We start from the raw sequence: 20,606 nt of genomic DNA, 5'->3' as shown, positions 1-20,606 counted from the left end.
GGGTAAATTGTGACCGACGGACTTATCTACAAATAACATTAAATAGTTATTTATGATGCAAGGTGATTTGTAAATTAGTCAGTCACGCCTTGCTTTTAAAATCGTCAGCAATGACAAACGCGCCCAGTGATGGCCACTGCCTTTCGAAGTATAATGGAGACAATTGTCTGACTTGCGCCTGCCTACATGTTTGTTAGGGCGGAGGCAAGCCATCTATCTCACCATTATATACAGTATCCCTGCAAGTTTCTGTAGTTGCTCTTCAACATCATTCTGCTACCATACCCTGCACTGTGGGAGGCTCTACTGTCAACCAATATATTAGGGTGTTTGACCCACGTGAACAAATGCATGACTGAAATAGGAACCAACGCGATTCATACAGTGGATATCAGTGGAGGCTGGTGAAGGGAGGACAGTTCATAGTAATGGCTGGAATGTAATGAAACACTCCATCCACACATTACATTTCATCTACTCCATTCCAGCTACTAATTTGGCCGTCCTCCACTCACCAGCCTCCACTGGTGGATATATACAAATAAATGTGATATGAGGCACTGATTGTAGCCAAAAATGTACACGCCTTGTGCCTCTTGACAAGTTGTTGAATGATAAATTGATGGGAATTAATTGACAAATGCACCAAGGACATTCAGAACTGGTGAAATGAAGCAACGTTTTCCTAATGCCATGATCTGTGTTCATCATGGGAACTTACATTTTAATGACCAACTCATCTGATTAAAACAACCATGACAAAATAATTTGCAACAACCAAATATTTATTGATTCGAATTGATATTTCCATTGTGGTTTCAAAATCAAACAAAATAGTAATATTACTTGTTTTTTTGCATTTGGAAGGAGAGTCAGACATTAAAATAATGTACGTTACAGTAAAAGTGAGTAAAACAGAAAACCTGAGGTAAATAGCTTTACCACATCCACTCCTGATAGAAAACAAATAGCCATTGATTTGGTTGGCTCAGTAGAAAACACAGAAGATGACAACTCCATATAATAATGTCTCTAAAATGTTCCTCTGAGCTGGTGTCTAATGTGTGAGTCCTGTTTGACTATTCCAGATTCAGGTAAAAAACAACAAGGGATGGGGGTGGGTGGGAAGAGGAGTTGATGGGAATTCTGAATGAGAAGGCTCTGACAGGCTGTTTTGATTCCCCATCATTAACCAGTAGTGTTCCCATCAGTATCCATGAGTTGGCTTGAGTAACCACTAAGAGCTAACAGCCCCAAATAGGTGGGCTCCATTTAAGAACATACAGTATAAGAGTTGCTGTTGACCCCCCCCCCCTCCACAAACCCTTGTCTAGTGTAAAACTTGCTGCATGCCTCTAGTCTCCTCTTTACCCATATGCCAATCAACATTACCCATTTGATCCATACACAGTGGAATAATCTCAAATAAGCTTTTTAGCTCTCCCAACACCTGACATCCATTTGCTACTCTCCTGCCACTCGTTCTTCTTCCCGCTCCCCTCTTTTTAAATTGCCCCTCTTTTTTCTTCACCTCCTCTCCTCTAGGGCGAAGGGCTCCCGAACTTGGCGCTCAGCTTGGTGATGAGGGCCATGACCTTGGGGTTACCCTGGTACTTGGCGATGTTAGCTGGGTTCTGAGCCACATCCTGGAAAGCTGCCATCACCTCAGGGTCCTGGAGAAAAAACACAGGAGATGGGATTAGATATGGATACTGACATGGAATCCAAGGGCTAAATGTAAGACTGCAAACACTTCAATTTAAGGGGCATCGTACCTTCATGGCGTTGAGCACCTCTGGGTCGTTAAAGAGCTCTCCCAGACCAGGCATGCCGAAAGGAGAGCCTCCAGCCCCCCCTGGGAATCCGCCAGCCCCCCCTGGGAAACCGCCAGCCCCCCCTGGGAAACCGCCAGCCCCCCCTGGGAAACCGCCAGCCCCCCCTGGGAAACCGCCAGCACCCCCTGGGAAACCGCCAGCACCCCCTGGGAAACCGCCAGCACCCCCTGGGAAACCGCCAGCACCTACAGCATGAGACAAGGAACCCAGGATTAATGCGAATACAGAGCTCCAATGGACCCTTGGGTGATGGTCAGATAATGTAGAGCAGTGGTCACCAGCCCAGGTACTGGAGAATTGCAGGGCCAGGGATTACAGGCCTTTGTTCAAGCCCTGCACTAACAAACCTGATTTAGCTAATCAACTTATCGTGAAGACATTTCATGAACCCATATTCCCTCTCTTACCTGGGAAACCTGGGAAGCCACCTCCTCCTGCTGCTTGTCTAGCCTCCTCCTCCTGTGCAGAGTTTAAAACATTTTTACGTTGAGACACTATTTTGAAATTCTTATTCTCCTCTCTGTTCTTGCACCAAACACTCACCCTCTGAGCTTTCTCATGCTCTTCCCTCGCTTTCTTTACCCTCTCCTTCCTGTCCTTGATCTCTCGCTCCTCCCTCTTGCGCTCATACTTGCGCCGGTGCTCAATGATTTTGTTAGCCTGAGGAGAGAAAGAGCACGAGTTGAAAGTCAGACCAGAAGACACTGATTGACCAGACAACCTTGAAACTGCTCTGGTTTCAAAAAGACAGTTAGTGGCTGGGGCTGGGTACCTTGGGCTGGACCTCTTTCAGCATAGCGCTGGCGTCCTCATCGTAGTCCAGTTTGCAGGCAGTGGCCAGGTCCTTAGCTGCTTCCTCCCAGTGCCCCAGCAACCTAACACACAGGAAGGAGAGAGACTCAATCCAAGTACTGTATTAGGGGTGTGCCAAAATGGCCATACTCGTAATCGTATCTGTAAATTGACAGATGATACTCGTGACTGGAAAAAACAGAAGTGTTTTAATATTTTATTTAACTATGGACTTATTAGATGTTGGCAAAATACCTCCCTGCATATTCACTGCAAAATAAAGCTGCAGATTAGGAGCAGCGTGCGGCGGTGTGTCTGTGTCCTCAACTTGCAGTGGGCTGCCAAGTTTGCTGACACTCATTCAGAATGCCCATCAGTGTTTCATATTCCCCCCCCCCCCCCCCCATTCCCCCCCCCCCATCCCTCACATGTTAGATATTATGTACATCTTCATAGCAAATGTCCTCGCCATGTGATTTATCATAGTAGCAGGCAGCAGCAATCTAAATGATCAGCCTGAAAAATATGCAAGAAAAACTGATCTGGTGAAATTATGACTTGAGTGGACAGAGAAATACAGCTTCACTCTATCCAATCAGAACATCATGATCAACGTACAGCCAGGCCTTATCTTTAGACAGCCAGCCAGTTGAGTTATTTAGTTTAGAACCTTGCACATGACTGACTAACTTGAAAGATGTGGCTGACACTCAAATGTATTTTTTCCAATCACAAATAATAAAAATGCTGTGATCACAATCGTTTCCAGAAAATTGCCAATATCCCTTACGATCCTCATTTTGTCCGACTACTTGGCACCCCCCTATATTGTATTACTTATAAATCATATACAACTGCATTGTGTCTGAGGAGATTGAATATGCAGCCTATCTAGCAGCATACTTGTGAGCTTTCCCCCTCCACTTGTAGGGCTGTGCAGAATCTGGGTTGATGTCAATGGCTCTGTCGCAGTCCCGCTTAGCTGCATTGGGTTTCTGCATCCGGATGTAGACGCTGGCAAAGAACATACGTCATTCTGTATGAATACTACGTGATCATGTACTAGAGCACATCATGTGGTATGACATTGTTAAGTCTAGCCGCGGGACTCACCTAGCCCTCTTGGCATACATGATAGCTACCCGTGGATTGAGTTTGATGGCTTCAGTGAAGAGGTCCAGGGCTTTTTGCAAGTCACCTGTATTTGACAGCACCAAAAAGTGATAATTATAACCACTGGTCATTAAAATGTCTTCCCGATTTACTACAAGGTCAGTGCAAGGTCAATGCAAGAACCTTAGAACAACCAACCCACCTTCTCCTAACGCTTCGATAGCTTCCATCTTCTTCTCGTTGGCCTGGTCCATCATTTCCTCTGTCACCTAAAGGAAGAATAACACACTATTTACCTGCAAGACATGAGATGCCATGTTGCCTTCTGCTTTGGCTGGCATTTCTCAATAGTTCTCATCTGCAGAAACTCCCCAAATGAAAATCACTTCATGCACTCTCCCATCCTTAAGTTATATTAATAAAGTATTTGTCTTCAGTAGAGTAAATATTCTCACCTCCAGATTTTCAAAGTCTCCCATCTCCTGAGGTTCGTCTGTGTCTGGCTCAATCACCCCATCTTGGTCGATCTCTGAAGTAGCAAGGGGATCCATCAAGGACTTCAGAATTTTAGCAGATATGAGACACTGAAAGCTTGCGCCTCTAATTCCGTTATTGTATGTTGTATACAGTGGCAACCCGTCATTCAGGACAGGTGGGACAGAGGCCAACCTGTTTTGAGCCCTACATTTTTTTGTGGGCTTGCCTGTTTTATAATTTAATTTTAGCATGAATACGAGTCACATATCAGTTCGCAAACAATGTAAAAATAAATATATGTCATTGAGTTAATAAAGCCGCATACAAATATGGTCTTTCAGCCTAGCTCAGTGCTTTCTGTGGCGGTGGGGAAAGCATGCAGAAAATAGAGGAGCATTGCGCCGTGATTGGCTCAGTGTTCTGTCACTCACAGGGATACTACGTCACAACCAAGTAGTAAGGGTAGACATAGAAAATTCAAGCCCTTTGGTCCTGCCATAGAATTACATTAGTAGTGCCCTTCCAAGAAGGTTCAAGGTCTTTGTCGACACATAAAATGACATCAAATCACGTTATGTACAGTAGCTTTGATTGGACTGATCATGTCAACATCTTGCTTTCAAAATCTTAGCTAGCAGTCATCAATTCAACAATCTACTGGCAAATCACTTTTAATTGTTGTCATATGAAAATAAATTGAGAAATTATAGTTAAATGTATATATTTTTTTATATGTAACCTTTAATAGATAAAACGTATCGGTGCTCATCGGCCATAAACATTACACAAGTTGGAAATCGCAAATTCATCAATGAGTTGTTTGGAAGGAATTTGTGACAGTGGCTAACTGCAAGCATTGCAACTGGGAAGTTGGGGATAAACGAGCTCAGACTGGGAAAATAAGTTTTGAACGGTCATCCAAATCGGAATTGTAAATCCAGCCTAGGTCTTTTTTTTGATGACAAAATTTGCCTGCGAAGGACTGCCACACCATCTTCCTTTTCAAGTGAGCAAATCACAACAAGGAGTCCAAAAATGTCTTATATGCTGCTGCATAAATGATGTAACATGCCAGGGAGATATGTATACTGTAGCTATGAAAGTAATACTAAGTATATGTTGTGTAGTAAGCTGTTAGTAGCCCATGCGCCTCACCGTAATAATTTGGTCTATTTTCACCTCTTAATTTCACCTGAAGTTACTGTTCTGACTCTGTGGTGTAAATGTAGCCTATAACCTGTTTTTGATCAAATGTCATCATTGAATATTGTAAGAGCTTTCATTGTGTGCTTATATGCCCCTTTTATTTATCCTACGGTTCTGATTTGGTGTACAGGGAAAACACTAAGAACGGCCCATGTTCTGAAATCTGTCACTGTACATTTCAAAAGTGCAGAACAAATAGTTATATTGACTACATCCGTCCTGGTTCGCTCATTGTCTTAATCGAAATGACCGATTACCTCTTATCCTCTTGTCCCCTTATGCCATAGTTTGTACATCTCAAATCTCAAGTCATATCAGCTGTTTTTTAAAAGGCAGTAAATTAGGCTGAATGAACTGTTTTGCTGCCAGACAAGGCTCCGCTGATAGCCAAGTGTAGTAGTGGTAAGGTGTTGGAACTGCTGTAGGGACAGCTTTATGTAGGCCCTAAAAGTTTGTGGGCATCATTTGTCACCATTATAGTGCAATTAATGTATCGTTTAGTGGAGCAACATTATTTTTTTTGCCCCACCAAGATGTACATGCTGTAATCGCCACTGGTTGTATAAGCACTGCTCAAGAGCTTGGCAATCAGTTTATAAGGCAGCGTTACAAACTGTGTGGTCATGCAACGTATTGTTTGTTGATCTGCGGTCTTCACTGTATCACTGAATGTATTAGATGGAATGGAACTAAATGTCTGGGTGATGATTTATTGGTATGGTGTGCGAGTCTAATAAAGAATTTCCTTTTCAGAGGACAATAACCCTTTGGCCTGTATACCCATTTTCTTTATGAACTCGATGGGTGACTGTGGGAAAATGTGTGGGCCAGGTGTGAGAAAGCTGCCATGGACATACCTAGTTCACTCTCCTCACTCTCAGAGGGGGCATGGGGCTCAGGAGCAGAGGCAGGGGGAGGAGCGCCAGCACATGGACACCCACCCTGAAATGAATGAAGTTTTATTGGCTGAACTGTACTGGTAGGCTGTCAAATATAGCAACTGGATGGATATATGAAACAAGTCATACTTATACCTTGCATGAGGAGTCATTTTGGGGGGCTTGTGGAATTGTAGCTCCCATTCTGAAAAAAAAAATATCTTCTTTCAATTTTTCATTCTTTCCAATATAAGCATTTCAATTTTGCCAACTGCTGCCAGTACATGTTGGTGTATTACTTAGTACAGTAGGAATTTCTATTTTTTATTCAATTAATAAAGTACGTTGTACTGATTTATATCAGACAGAGAAATATGCCTGATACTTAGCAGCAGCGAGTGGGTGTGACTGCGGCATTCTCGTTCAGGGTAGTTGGAGAATTGGCAACAACAAAAATCACACGAAAATGCATTAACAATGAATTCATTCATTTAACTCTAATACTCTTGATATCCGGGGAATAAACCGGGTTTTGAACATGGGTTGATTCGACTCCTAACAGATAGTGGCCCGCTAATTTTAACGATAAAGAGCAAGTGCACGCTTGACTCTATGCGATAAACAGAAGGATTATCAACTGACCCTTGCAACCAGGCCCGGAGGAAACCGAGCTCGGGAAGGTGCAATATGGAGGGATTTTCGTCGCACAACTTCACGAAGGCCTTCAACTCATGCACTTTCCGCGGGTCCATTCTCACTTCACAGGTCCAGAACACGCTACATAACAAGAAAGTACGAGGAAGTAAAAATGAAACTGCTAGTTAAATATGAGCATTGATAGCATACACTTGTGCTGCACAGCCTCATTTAGTATTATTAGTAAACTAGCTAACTCCTTTATCTCAGAAAACATAGTTTGTCCCAAGGCACGTGCATAAATGTAGCATGGATTGTGAGGATAGAATATTCTGGAATTCTGTCGAGTTAGTCATGCCGTGGGGATTATTTGAATGCATGATAAAATCAGAGAAAACAAACCAGAAAGGTTAATTATTTCCAATAAAACACAGCATATGAGGGTTAGATTAGCTACCTGTATGCCCAGACAGCTCTTCAACGACGGGTAGCTTCGAGTAGAGGGGGTGCAATCAAGCCTCCACAACAATCGCTTTAAAATACTAGTCGATGGGGATGTTGTTCCGTAGATTTCTTTAACGCAGGCATTAATTAGATAGAAACATATGACAAACAAAACAAGCGATGAGGTCCTGCGTGAATGGATCAAGTCGCAAACAAAAGAGGTCATATAATTGCTATCCAATCAAAAAACGTAAAATTGTCCTTCCACCAATGGTAACGATTGTCTTTACAGGGGAGGCTGAAACTTGTCACATCACAAGCACGGCATACGGACAGACGCATTTAGCGACATGATATAGTCACAGATTCCTAAATGTTGGCTGTGGTATGAAGAGGTAGTTGTGTTATATAGTTTATGTTTGGTTTTTAGTCTGCTAAAGTATTTATATTTGATGTAATTGTATATACCTCAATACAATTTAGTGACACCACTTGTGACATCATGATGATGGGAGTTAACTGTCGCTGATAGTCTGACCGAGTTGCAACAATGTTGCCCTCACCTAACATTTTGACCAGATCCGCTACCCAATTGGTGTCATACTCAAAGTTTTGGAGTCAAGGTGAGTGGTGAAATATTTGGTTTATTTGTATTTAATTTATTACAATGGTAGAAAGTCATTTTTATATCTTGCCACTGTACAGACAAATTAGCTTATCTAACTACTGTAGTCAGGGTCACGATCACAATTGTGTACGTCTGGCGTCCTTTTCTCAAATCCTATTGGAGGAGAAGGTCCGAGGGGCGGGACCTCTTGCTTTCTCACCCAATGGGTTTTTAGAGAGGACGCATGGAGTATGCAATTGAGATCTTCCCCATGATTTATGCAAGCTAATTTCACATGGTAAGATGGAAGGCATAATGCATGTTATTCCCCAATAATGTCATACTTTTATTATAGGTCTTAAAAAGGTAGATTTGTATGGCCAGCTGATTGTGGAAGATTCTTTAAGACCTAGGTGAAAAAGAACTGTGAATTTATTAGCAAACTTTTCCCTCACTGGTAACCTCTCTGCAGGTCATCTGTGGTGCCCATGCCGGAATGTCTCCGTTAAACCAGAAGGATGGAAACCGCAGAAGGTTCCACCAAGATACCTCGGCCAGCTAAGCCCCTTCACTCATCCACACCTCATAAAAAATGGTTTATGTACTCATGGGAATACAGCTATTTCCCATTTCTGCCAATCAGTTACTCTACAGCATTTATCCGAAATCAAAGCTCATTGTTATCCTATTCACAACCACAAACTATGGCTATGAATACTGTTGTGTAGTACAGAGCAGTCACTTCAGGGAGTTTTGAAGGGTGAGTTTATAACTTCTTTCCCTTGCTCTCTGTCACAGGTGAGGTGACCCCTGGCTTAACCCAAACAGAGTTTGATCTCCGTCGGCAAAGACTGGCCTCTCTCATTGAGGTTCAGGCAGATCGGCTGGGACCCACTGCTTCGTCCAACAAACATCTCGTCATAGTCCTCTCCCACCCAATCCGCTACATGACCAATGACATCCCCTACCCCTTCCACCAGAACCAGGACTTCCTCTACCTCACAGGCATCCTTGAGCCAGACAGCGCCCTGGTTCTGTGTGGTACCGGCCGCCCGGACCAAGCCATCCTCTTTGTACCCCGCAGGGACCCGGCCAGGGAGCTGTGGGACGGGCCCAGGTCAGGGAAGGACGGGGCGGCAGCGTTGACGGGGGTGGAGAGGGTCCACTGCACAGAAGAGTTGGGACTTGTACTCAAAAGCCTTAAAGGTAACTAGGAGAAAGTCATTTGAACATACATATTTTAGAGTAAATGTTACTCTTGGGATGAAAGATTAGGGATTAAAAGCCTGAGGAACATAGCTCCAAATTGTGGATCAAATTTTAATTCCGAACAAATGCAACTGTTTGAACCATTTTAAAGTGATGTAAAGAAATTAGACAAACTATATCACTAACAATTCTACTTTGATTGTTCCCTCTCAGGTAGCACTGTGTGGTATGATGGCTCCAAGCCCTGCCACCCTGGGCTCCACCAGACCCATGTTCGGCCCCTGTTGGAAGGGGGGCCCATGGTGCGCTCTCTCAGACCCCTTACACACTCCCTCAGGGCCCTCAAGAGCCCAGCCGAGGTGGCTCTCATGAAGGAGGCTGGTCGCATCACAGCACAGGTGAGTCACCTCACACACGCCATGAATGAAGTACTCTCCACTGTTCACGTAACCCTTTGCATCCCCTCTTTCAGGCATTCAAGAAGACTATGGGTATGTCTCAAGGGGACATTGATGAAGCTCTACTGTATGCTAAGGTGAGTTACAGGTCTTTAGACACTTTATAATTATGGTGTGTTGTCATTGAAAATATGGTTTAACACCTATGGTAGCAACGATAATGATGAAATGTTAATGTGAATCTCTTTCTCAACCCTAGTTTGATTTTGAGTGCCGTGCCCATGGAGCCAATTTCTTGGCCTATCCTCCTGTGGTTGCCGGTGGAAACCGAGCCAATACACTTCATTACATAAACAACAACCAGATTGTCAAGGTGAAGGGACATATAGTGGGGACAAAGTATTTAGTCAGCCACCAATTGTGCAAGTTCTCCCACTTAAAAAGATGAGAGGCCTGTAATTTTCATCATAGGTACACTTCAACTATGACAGACAAAATGAGAAAAAAAATCCAGAAAATCACATTGTAGGATTTTTAATGAATTTATTTGCAAAATATGGTGGAAAATAAGTATTTGGTCACCTACAAACAAGCAAGATTTCTGTCTCTCACAGACCTGTAACTTATTATTTAAGAGGCTCCTCTGTCCTCCACTCGTTACCTGTATTAATGGCACCTGTTTGAACTTGTTATCAGTATAAAAGACACCTGTCCACAACCTCAAACAGTCACACTCCAAACTCCACTATGGCCAAGACCAAAGAGCTGTCAAAGGACACCAGAAACAAAATTGTAGACCTGCACCAGGCTGGGAAGACTGAATCTGCAGTAGGTAAGCAGCTTGGTTTGAATAAATCAACTGTGGGAGCAATTATTAGGAAATGGAAGACATACAAGACCACTGATAATCTCCCTCGATCTGAGGCTCCACGCAAGATCTCACCCGGTGGAGTCAAAATGATCACAAGAACGGTGAGCAAAAATCCCAGAACCACACGGGGGGACCTAGTGAATGACCTGCAGAGAGCTGGGACCAAAGTAACAAAGCCTACCATCAGTAACACACTACGCCGCCAGGGACTCAAATCCTGCAGTGCCAGACGTGTCCCCCTGCTTAAGCCAGTACATGTCCAGGCCCGTCTGAAGTTTGCTAGAGAGCATTTTGATGATCCAGAAGAAGATTGGAAGAATGTCATATGGTCAGATGAAACCAAAATATTACTTTTTGGTAAAAACTCAACTCGTCGTGTTTGGAGGACAAAGAATGCTGAGTTGCATCCAAAGAACACCATACCTACTGTGAAGCATGGGGGTGGAAACATCATGCTTTGGGGCTGTTTTTTACACGGACGACTGATCCGTGAAAGGGAAAAATGAATGGGGCCATGTATCGTGAGATTTTGAGTGAAAACCTCCTTCCATCAGCAAGGGCATTGAAGATGAAACGTGGCTGGGTCTTTCAGCATGACAATGATCCCAAACACACCGCCCGGGCAACAAAGGAGTGGCTTCGTAAGAAGCATTTCAAGGTCCTGGAGTGGCCTAGCCAGTCTCCAGATCTCAACCCCATAGAAAATCTTTGGAGGGAGTTGAAAGTCCGTGTTGTCCAGCAACAGCCCCAAAACATCACTGCTCTAGAGGAGATCTGCATGGAGGAATGGGCCAAAATACCAGCAACAGTGTGTGAAAACCTTGTGAAGACTTACAGAAAACGTTTGACCTCTGTCATTGCCAACAAAGGGTATATAACAAAGTATTGAGAAACTTTTGTTATTGACCAAATACTTATTTTCCACCATAATTTGCAAATAAATTCATTAAAAATCCTACAATGTGATTTCTCATTTTGTCTGTCAGAGTTGAAGTGTACCTATGATGAAAATTACAGGCCTTTCTCATCTTTTTAAGTGGGAGAACTTGCACAATTGGGGGCTGACTAAATACTTTTTTGCCCCACTGTATGTAATGTTGCTGCTGAATGTGCGCCCACAATTCTGAGGTCAGAATTAAGTAAAATTATTAACACCCCAGCTTTGCCACGATGGTACATACTACATCTATACCAGTAACTCTCTGTCTGTGTCCAGACAAACAAGACTTCCCAATTCCCAATTCCTTGTCTTTTCTTTCTCTCAGAATGGGGAGATGGTGCTACTTGATGGAGGGTGTGAATACTTCTGTTATGTCAGTGATATTACTCGCACCTGGCCGGTGAACGGAAAGTGAGTTGCATCAACAGAGATACCATTTTGGATATTCACTCCTTCTCTCCATTCTTTTAAGTCTCCTTTTCTACCCCTCTCTTTTGCATGTTGAGCCCAGGTTCAGCCCTGCCCAGGCAGAGTTGTATGAGGGGGTGTTGGAGGTGCAGAAGGCCTGTCTGTCTCTGTGCTCCCCAGGAGTCAGTCTGGACCACATATACAGCACCATGTTGGCTCTGCTGGGACGCCAACTCAAACAGCTGGGTATCGTGAAGGGCTCCACCAGTGATGCTGATGCACTTAAGGTACGCTCAGTGTCGCTTTGTCCTTCTGCTCAAAGTAGTTCCATGGTTGGAGAAAATAACTCCATGTCCAGGTTAACTGATAATGGTATCAAATGCATGCATAGATAACTGAAGGGTGTTTTGCATCAACGTAAATTATAATATATCACTTATTAACTCAGATGTTTTAATAGTAATATTTAACTGAAAGTAATAGGTTATATTTTGTGGCTTAAGGGGACTTAACCACGTAGACTCAATGGCTAGGAAAGGGTAGTAGAGGTTAATGCTGTTTATCACACTTTAATACTAATAACGTTCAGGTGCTTTATAATCCTTAAATTTATGTGCTGACCTTTTTAATTCAAATGGGTAAGAAATGTCAGGATCTGAGTTTGATTGCACATTTCCTGACAGTAAATGGTCTCCCGAGTGGCGCAGCGGTCTAAGGCACATCTCAGTGCAAGAGGTGACACTGGTTTGATTTCCGGCTGTATCACAACTGGCCGTGATTGGGAGTCCCATAGGGTGGCGCACAATTTTCCCAGCATCGTCTGGGTTAGGGTAGGCTGTCATTTTAAATAAGAATTTGTTCTTAACTGACTTGCCTAGTTAAATGTATTTTATTTATTTTACTAGGCAAGTCAGTTAAGAACAAATTCTTATTTTCAACTGCCTTTTTCAGGGGCAGAACGACAGATTTTGACCTTGTCAGCTCAGAGATTCGATCTTGCAACCTTCCGGTTACTAGTCCAACGCTCTAACCACTAAGCTATCTGCCGACCCAATAAAATAAAGGTTAAATAAACATTTTTAAAAGCAGCAAAAATAATGGCAAGTCTAGTTCGGATTTTACATTTGGATTCAGACAGTACTAGAATCAGTCTTTAACACCACTGATTTCAAAAGGTGCGTACATTCCAGAGACATGAAAAACACGCAGAGTTCTTTAGTGCAATACTTGGGCAAGCGTATTGTTTCTCCCAGGATGCAACATTGTAAAAACACTCAAATCTCTCCGCATTTATGAGGCATCGGGCCCTAAATTCATCATCCTCAGTGTAAGTCTAGGGTAGACAATAGCAACATGTTCATTTGTAGCCTACAGATCAACGTGAGAAACAGCCATACGTTTTCTAAGACTCCGATTTAAAATATTAGGCCTATGAGGTTGCAAAATAATCAGGCCTGGGTGACCGAAAGGTGGGGGACAAGGATTGCAGCACACCACAGGAGTAGCCTAGGTATCACACCTGCTTGGGTGACGCTTGTGTTGGGAAAATGGGTAGGAGAGAAGGCATTCAGCAAGACTGGTGCGTGGTGGAGGAGCTTTCAGCAATGCCACCGAAGTGATTGATATCTGTTTGTTTTCTCGATTTATAGTTCTTTATAAATGTTTAGAGTGACCCGTGTAATTTCTCAGCAAAAGATGGACATGCCATTGCCATGTTAGGCATTCTAGCAGTACCAGATAGTCTCAAAATGGCCTAGAATAGGGGTTCTCAAACTTTTGGCCTGCGACCCCATTTTGATAAAAAATTAATAAATAGTGACCCCACCATGTTAAAAAAAAAAAAAAAAAAAAGATGTAATCAACGGCCAATGTAAACTTTTTTAAATTGGGCTATGACAGTCAGTCATATCAGTCTGACAGTATTTTTGACAGTATTTCAATCGGTATGGTTTGAAATGACTGAAATGCATCAGAAAGGTATTGGGAAATTCAGAAGATTATCAGGCAATAATGTTATGATCTTCTGTGTAGAAGAGAACATCACCCCCTCAAGTCTGATTTAGTGCCTAATCTTGTCCACTCGGTTGTAGAAAACAGAAACCGCTCTGTTCATTACAACTGCATTTAGCGGATACCGGTGGTTACTGTTTCTGTTACTGTTAACTAAATGTGAATTCTCTCACGACCCCACTACAAATCAGGTGACCACACATGGGGTCGTGACCCCTAGTTTGGGAAAACCTGGCCTAGAACATGTCAATGTTAAAGGAATAAGAACACAACACAGGATGTTTAAGGAAATATATTGAACATTTTATTCCAGAACAATCACACTGTTGTAGTAGTGTGATGTACTAATGTTGGAGTAATGATTTAATAAATGTTGAACAAACTGTTTGTAAATGGTTTATTACTGACCGTTATTATAAAGTGTTAGGCCTACCCATGATGACAGTTAGCCTAGCGATCAGCGCGTTAGTCCAGGAACTGAAAGGTCACTGGTTCAAATACCTGAGACGACAAGGTGAAAATCTGACTGTGCCCTTGATGAGCAAAGCACTTAACCCTAATTTACTCCTGGGGTGCTGTACTACTATGGCTGACCCTGTAAAACAACACATTTCACTGCACCTATCCGGTGTATGTGCCAAATATGTCAAAATAAAAGGCAGACACAGAACTGAAAGAAGGGACCCTATCAAACAGTCACATTCAGTTCAGCGCTTGAGCATGCAGTGTACTTTGTTGCTTCAGTGACCTGTATTGCTGCTTCCAGGCGGCACGGCGCTACTGCCCCCACCATGTTGGTCACTACCTGGGCATGGATGTACACGATACCCCTGAGCTTTCCCGCTCTCAGCCCCTCCAGCCTGGAATGGCAATCACAATAGAGCCAGGTACTGTATCCATGAGCCAGGGTACAATCTCTCTCTCACTCACGCAGTTCTTCATATTAGTTATATTCAACTGATTGACAAACTTTGAAAAATTGTGCACTTTTTAGGCTGGATTAACACTCCACTAGGGGTATTCTGCCTTAGAGGCAACACTTTATTACTGCACCACTCACCGCACGCACGGTGGGCTCCACATAGTTTGCATGGTAGAATTTGTAACTTTACACAAGCATCATTTATGTTTACTAAGGAGAATGTTTTGTGTAGTGTAAACCCAGCCTTCCCAGTGAAACAGCCAGAGATTCCTATACAAACACTGAAGCACTACTGTTCCAGTGTTTAATGCATGTGTGTGCATGAGTACATCAAGTGACTACACTCCAGTCCATCTCTCTCTTTCAGGGCTGTACATATGTGAGGACGATGACCAGGTTCCAGATCGATTCCGTGGACTTGGGGTGAGAATTGAGGACGACGTTGTGATTCAAGACGAGATAAACCCCTTGATCCTGTCCTCTGACACACCCAAAACCATTGCTGATGTTGAAAGAGCCTGTGCACAGAGTTGGGGCTGAGAGAGACTAGACATGGGGAGGGTATATACCTTGCTCCCAACTGGAGTGTGACTGTATACACTCCTCAAAATGCTAAGTGTGAGCAAGAGTGAGTGTTCATCCCTCTTGAGTGACTGGTCACATTTCAGTGGGTTCGTCTTCAGTATATTGGCGATTGCACAATTTAATGTGCATCCCGCCACCTACTGTGGGATGGAAACGGGGTTTCCCCAAAAAATGGAACTACCAACAAAAACTAACAAACTACCAAAAATAAATATCAAACAACTTCACTGTTAAAAAAATAAACTAATCTGATCCCTACACAGGCTCAGGGGGAGCCTGGGAGGGCGGGCTGTCTTCCGGCGCCAATACCCCTTCCAAGTGCTTCAGATGTATACTAAACAAAAATATAAACGCAACATCTAAAGTGTTGGTCCCATGTTTCATGAGCTAAAAAAGATTACTGAAATGTTCCATAGACACAAAAAGCTTATTGCTCTCAAATTTTGTGTGCAAATGTGTTTTAAGTCTCTGTTAGTGAGAATTTCTCCTTTGCAAAGATAATCAATCCACCTGACAGGTGTGGCATATCAAGAAGCTGATTAAACAGCATGATCATTAAACTGGTGCACTTTGTGCTGGGAACAATAAAAGACCACTCTAAAATGCGCAGTTTTGTCACACAACACAATGCCACAGATGTCTCAAGTTGAGGGAGTGTGCAATTGGCATGCTGACACAGCAGGAATGTCCAAACAGAGCTGTTGCCAGAGAATTTACTGTTAATTTCTCTACCATAAGCCGCCTCCGACGTTGTTTTAGAGAATTTGTCAGTACATCCAACCGGCCTCAACCACAGACCACGTTTAACAATGCCAGACCAGGACCTCCACATCTGGCTTCTTGCCGGGGGATTGTCTGAGAAGGGGGAGGTTGTATTTCTGTCTGTAATAAAACCCTTTTGTGGGGGAAAACTCATTCTGATTGGCTGGGCCTGGCTCTCCAGTGGGTGGGCCTGGCTCCCAATCGGCTGTGCCCCTGCCGCGTCATGTGAAATCCATAGATTAGGGCCTAATGAATTTATTTCAATTGACTGATTTCCTTCTATGTACTGTAACTCAGTGAAATCTTTGCAATTGTTGTATGTTGCGTTTATATTTTTTGTTCAGTATAAAATCCTTAAGTCCCAAAAACGTTTCTGCTGCAAGCCACAATAATGTCCAGTTTCTTAGACTTCTTTGAGAGTTGAGCCACAGTTTATAACTGGCAATAAGCACCACAAAATCCACATTTTTAACACAGGGTATCTTTTGACTGGCAGCAAACATTTACTACAGGCTGTGGTACATCCACTACCATGTATTCACTAGCATCACTTGTTTTCCCAATTATTTATATGGGTTTCTGGAGGACTGCTTGATTATTCCTCATGGATCTGAATGTGGTAATGTTTTCATTGTCTTTTCTATTATAAAAATAGAAAATGTCTGTTCTCACAAACTAATACAATTCACAGGTTCCTTGCTGGATAGGAGAGCATTGGATAATGGCTCTATTGTGCAAGAATTGTCTCATTTATTAGGAATATTGGGCTTTGAGATGAGTTTATTGATGAAAACAAAATGTATATTTGTGTGTGTGTTTTTATACGTAGTCATGTCTAATTGAAAATGCTGTTATAACAGAATATTCAGTTCTATTATTTGTAACAGGTGGTCCTAAATCTACCTAAATGAGACACCTGATATAGCCTATATGAGCATCGTTTGCCGCAATGATAATCTTATTTGTATCGATAGAAGCGAAGCGCCCTCTTAAATATATTCTGATATGTTGGTGGAACACGACTTCCCTCTACAGATGATAGCACTAGTATTGCCGCTCCGAAAAAATACGAAAGGATTTTCCGGGCAAACCCGAGTACCAACCCCCTTCACGCCTAATGTTGCTGTACCTCAACCCTCCCCCGTATCAGAGGAGTAGAAACAACAAGCCGCCATTTTGTTTGTGCGGACAGACGGAGAGAGGCAGGAGATACCGAGAAAGAAAGCGACTTCAGCACCGATAATAGCGACTCCGAGACCCGCCGGTGAAAGAGTGGCAATGTCGTGTCGGTGCGAAAAGAGGGAAGAAAGTAAAAATAAAAGATAAGGCAGAAGAAGACTGAGGGAGTGAAAAAAGGAAATTCTCTGAAAATCCAAGGAAGGGGTGTTTTTACGGAGTGGAGAGGAGAGGCGGAAGAAGGCAATATATTTAACGAAGAAAAAACCTGCGAGCGAAAGAAAAATACAACATGAAAAAAAATCATAATTTACCCATCGCCACAGATGAAAAAATGCCCGCATAGACAAATATACCGATAATTGTATATTGGGTATTTGAGGGGGGAGTAAAAAGGAAGGTTTAAAGGAAAATATAAATTAGGATAATCGTGAAGGGGGGCATTTACCACCACAAAGACTCAAAGGATTTGGTGGACCACATATGTTTGGGGGTGTTGCTATCATTATTTTATGGACGAAGCTTGACACTTTTCTAAAATAGCCATAATATTGTAGCGACCCCCTCGCTTTATCAGATTTTCGCTCATCGCTGTGTTCTCTTGTTCTTGGTCGGGATTTTTTTCTTCACATACATTGCAACCTAAATCAGTATACGCAGTGACCGATTTCTTATATTTATCAACCAATTTCATATTTCTAATCAATGGTGATCTTATTGCAGTAGGTTATATGATTACCTTTGAAGAGCTTTCTTGGGTAAGCTTTAAATCTCAACACTTGGGCAAGTAAACCAAACGTCCTCTGCAAAATAAAACTAGGACTAATTGAATCAATTTGATAGGACATTAATTGGCACACTGGGCTATAACTCAAACGATTTTTGCAACATCAAATCTCAGAATTTAGCCTAAATTATTTGTCAGAACACAAACTAATTGCTCAAAATTGTATTGCTTAAATTTAACCTCATTGCATGTAATTGGCATAATCGCGCAAAGGTTGCAACATCCAAATGTGCATTCACATGTCCGTTAGTTTGTCAATGCAAGGCACTGAATTGGAAAAAATAACAAACTAATGACACGATGTAGACTACAAGTAGATGGTAAGGGAAATGTATTAAATGCATGGAATTAATTTATCGAATAGGAGCCCATAGGTGTAGTACAGTCTATTGGAGAACAGAACTTGATCAGTCAGCTTCACTGTATTATTTTTTTCAGATCTGAATTGCACCCCTATACAATGGTATTTATCTAAAAGACAATGCGAATTGTTTTCAATGTTGAATGAGGTTTTTAACCCATGCTTTAAATGCATCTTAAACCACTATCACTCATTGGGACTGGGTATCCCGGTTTCATAGCCCCAAATATAGATAAGCCTATCCAGTTCTTGTTTCTTGACGATCCCAATTTACGTATGGGGATGATTTTGATATTCTGTCACTGTCGGACACATTCATCCGTGTTTTTTTTTATTAGACTAAGGACCTAACGCCATAATTGTATTCTTTGACAACTCATTACTTTGTGGTAATGTTGGGATCAAATTGCATTGACTGCAATGGCAATTCAGACAAAGTGGAAGATTTATCCGTTTTCGGGTCCCTCATAACTGTTGCATGAGACGAGGCCCCCAAAGGTACCACTGGGGTCCGGTTTGCTTGCGGTCTTTATCGCGTTTCCCATTTTGCATCCCTGGACACGACCCCTCAGTGGAGTGCTCTTGAATTAAACACTCGATTTCGCCGGCGACTATGGCGGAAAAGACTGATGCTGCCATGGAGGACAGGTCTTGGGACAATTTTTCCGACGCCAAAGAGGCTAAATGAGATTGTCGAAGGCATACTTGCTTGTCTTTTTCATCGACTCTACCTTCCCTCCTTCTAAACTCGGAGAAATCTATAAAGGAACAACATCTCCGACAGGGGAGGGGGATTGATAGCGACGGCTAAGCATAGATCGAGAGTGGGAACCCTGAAAGGAAGAGTATCGCAATTGCCTCCTTTCCCCTACCGTCCCTAAACGGTGGGGGAAGAATCACAAACATTTACAGAAGGGAAGTTTGAAAGAACTCAGACACAAACCAGGGAATAAGCCAATCCTTTGTGGATATATAGCTATTTTTTAATTCTTGAAAAAATATGGCCGATAATGTTCTGGAGTCCGGCCCGCCTTCAGCCAAGAGGCCTAAACTATCATCCCCTGCTCTCTCAGTCTCCGCCAGTGATGGAAACGGTAAACATTTTAAATGCTATAACAGTCCTACCTAGCTGTTCAGGGATGTTATATTACCTAGCAAGTTAACCTGCTTGTTTTACTAAGTTCACAAGAATGAGCCTCATCCATCATCGGCCAAGTTGTGATGCCAACGTTAGCTACCAATTAGGTGGTAGTAGTAAAGGTTTGCTTGTTACCCAACTGGTCAAAGTAAAGTTGACTGGCTAATTGCCCTCCCAGTGTGATGGTCTGAAGTGAAAGTTTAAAGTTATATGCCCGCTTGTAACAATGGGATAGTCCACGTATAGCAAGTTGTGAACTCACAGTATTGGAATATATTAGGTAGCTACAGTAGCTAGTTAGCCAATTTAGCTAGTTAACGTTACTTCTCCTATTTAACTAGCTGCAGCTTGCTACCATTTATGGATAGCCAGCTAGTTAGCTAACGTTAGATATTTAACTTGGTGCAAGCAATAAAGATGTATGCTTTTGATGTGTCGGTAGCTAACTAGCTGAACGTTAGCTCTTATCTTAGGTAGCTAGTTTATCAGATAGGTGACACCATGTACATTTTCAGTATTGGATTGGTGTAGGGGTTCATTTATTTGAACCTGTTCAGACAACTTCGCTGTAACATGGTGTCTGAAGTGTTGTTATACTTACGGCAGTTAGTTAGCGTTGTGACCGAGCCATCACCACTTCTGTGTATTGTGTACTGCTGCATTGTTGTCTAGTGGCTACACTTGATAGCGAGAGTCAAGTTGCTCGTGAGCAGACGAAAGTTGTAGTGCCTTTTGTCGCTACATATGTGGCAGCGTAATGTTATTTTATGCGTTTGTATGCATGTGTCTAGCTTTTTCATACCCGTTGTTTTAAAGTCTGAATTGTTTGGACGTTATTCCTACCATTGAGTCCTGTCGTTGTTTTTTGCCCCTAATTTGCAGGACTGCTACAATCTTAACTCCTTTGAATACTTTGATAACATGGTAAAAGTTAAATGTCAAACTTAAATTATTATAGGCCAGATTGAAAAACACTCCCTGACGCATGCAATTCATATTTATTCAATTGGTATGCTAAATTAGCTGGTAGTTGGCACCCATGATTCCCCAT

At 42.5% G+C, this 20,606-nt stretch overlaps 3 protein-coding genes across 11 annotated transcripts in view; 2 read left to right on the top strand and 1 right to left on the bottom strand.

Annotated features, from left to right (window-relative positions):
• Positions 1-766: 766 nt before the first annotated feature.
• LOC110538377 (hsc70-interacting protein) lies at positions 767-7,548 on the bottom strand. The gene is made up of 13 exons (XM_036938445.1): positions 7,395-7,548; positions 6,944-7,078; positions 6,458-6,506; positions 6,281-6,365; positions 4,196-4,269; positions 3,943-4,009; positions 3,741-3,825; positions 3,531-3,641; positions 2,608-2,710; positions 2,379-2,495; positions 2,243-2,294; positions 1,776-2,020; positions 767-1,673 (listed from the first exon to the last, which is right to left on the bottom strand). Exons 2-13 carry the CDS (start codon positions 7,051-7,053, stop codon positions 1,542-1,544), a joined length of 1,230 nt encoding a protein of 409 aa, XP_036794340.1. The 5' UTR covers positions 7,054-7,078; positions 7,395-7,548; the 3' UTR covers positions 767-1,541.
• Positions 7,549-7,669: 121 nt separating this feature from the next.
• Positions 7,670-16,955, top strand: LOC110538376 (xaa-Pro aminopeptidase 3). Of its 3 annotated transcripts, none has more exons than XM_021625151.2 (10): positions 7,670-8,004; positions 8,461-8,583; positions 8,787-9,194; positions 9,411-9,595; positions 9,670-9,732; positions 9,855-9,968; positions 11,732-11,817; positions 11,918-12,101; positions 14,591-14,711; positions 15,114-16,955. In XM_021625151.2, exons 1-10 carry the CDS (start codon positions 7,932-7,934, stop codon positions 15,284-15,286), a joined length of 1,530 nt encoding a protein of 509 aa, XP_021480826.1. In that variant the 5' UTR covers positions 7,670-7,931; the 3' UTR covers positions 15,287-16,955. The 3 variants fall into 3 exon arrangements, with proteins under 3 accessions (XP_021480826.1, XP_036794338.1, XP_036794339.1); XM_036938443.1 differs by having other exon boundaries at positions 7,682-8,004; positions 8,446-8,583; XM_036938444.1 differs by lacking the exon at positions 15,114-16,955 and having other exon boundaries at positions 7,682-8,004; positions 8,446-8,583; positions 14,569-14,694.
• Positions 16,956-17,300: 345 nt separating this feature from the next.
• LOC110538375 (histone acetyltransferase p300) overlaps positions 17,301-20,606 on the top strand; it is a 36,160-nt gene continuing 32,854 nt past the window's right edge. For 6 of the 7 annotated variants that reach the window (XM_036938439.1, XM_021625150.2, XM_036938441.1 and 3 more), the window contains exon 1: positions 18,412-19,511. In XM_036938439.1, the coding sequence (XP_036794334.1) occupies positions 19,418-19,511 (94 nt within the window). In that variant the 5' untranslated portion in view covers positions 18,412-19,417. Of the gene's footprint in view, positions 19,512-20,606 lie in introns of all 7 variants that reach the window. The other variant, XM_036938442.1, reaches the window with a different exon arrangement.

Source organism: Oncorhynchus mykiss, chromosome 12, assembly GCF_013265735.2.
Source record: "Oncorhynchus mykiss isolate Arlee chromosome 12, USDA_OmykA_1.1, whole genome shotgun sequence".
Classification (NCBI taxonomy): domain Eukaryota; kingdom Metazoa; phylum Chordata; class Actinopteri; order Salmoniformes; family Salmonidae; genus Oncorhynchus; species Oncorhynchus mykiss.
Note: the sequence above shows the minus strand (reverse complement) of the source record. Positions and strands in the feature narration are given on the sequence as shown.

Bases quoted from the DNA above. Each gene is read 5' to 3' on its own strand.
- LOC110538377 (XM_036938445.1), bottom strand. From the start codon at position 7,053: ATGGACCCGCGGAAAGTGCATGAGTTGAAGGCCTTCGTGAAGTTGTGC. The intron at 3,642-3,740 runs GTGAGTCCCGCG...GTTCTTTGCCAG, and splicing joins ATGTATGCCAAGAGGGCTAG to CGTCTACATCCGGATGCAGA. The intron at 2,496-2,607 runs GTACCCAGCCCC...TTCTCTCCTCAG, and splicing joins TGAAAGAGGTCCAGCCCAAG to GCTAACAAAATCATTGAGCA.
- LOC110538376 (XM_036938443.1), top strand. From the start codon at position 7,932: ATGTTGCCCTCACCTAACATTTTGACCAGATCCGCTACCCAATTGGTG. The intron at 9,969-11,731 runs GTGAAGGGACAT...TCTTTCTCTCAG, and splicing joins ACAACAACCAGATTGTCAAG to AATGGGGAGATGGTGCTACT. The intron at 14,712-15,113 runs GTACTGTATCCA...TCTCTCTTTCAG, and splicing joins GGCAATCACAATAGAGCCAG to GGCTGTACATATGTGAGGAC.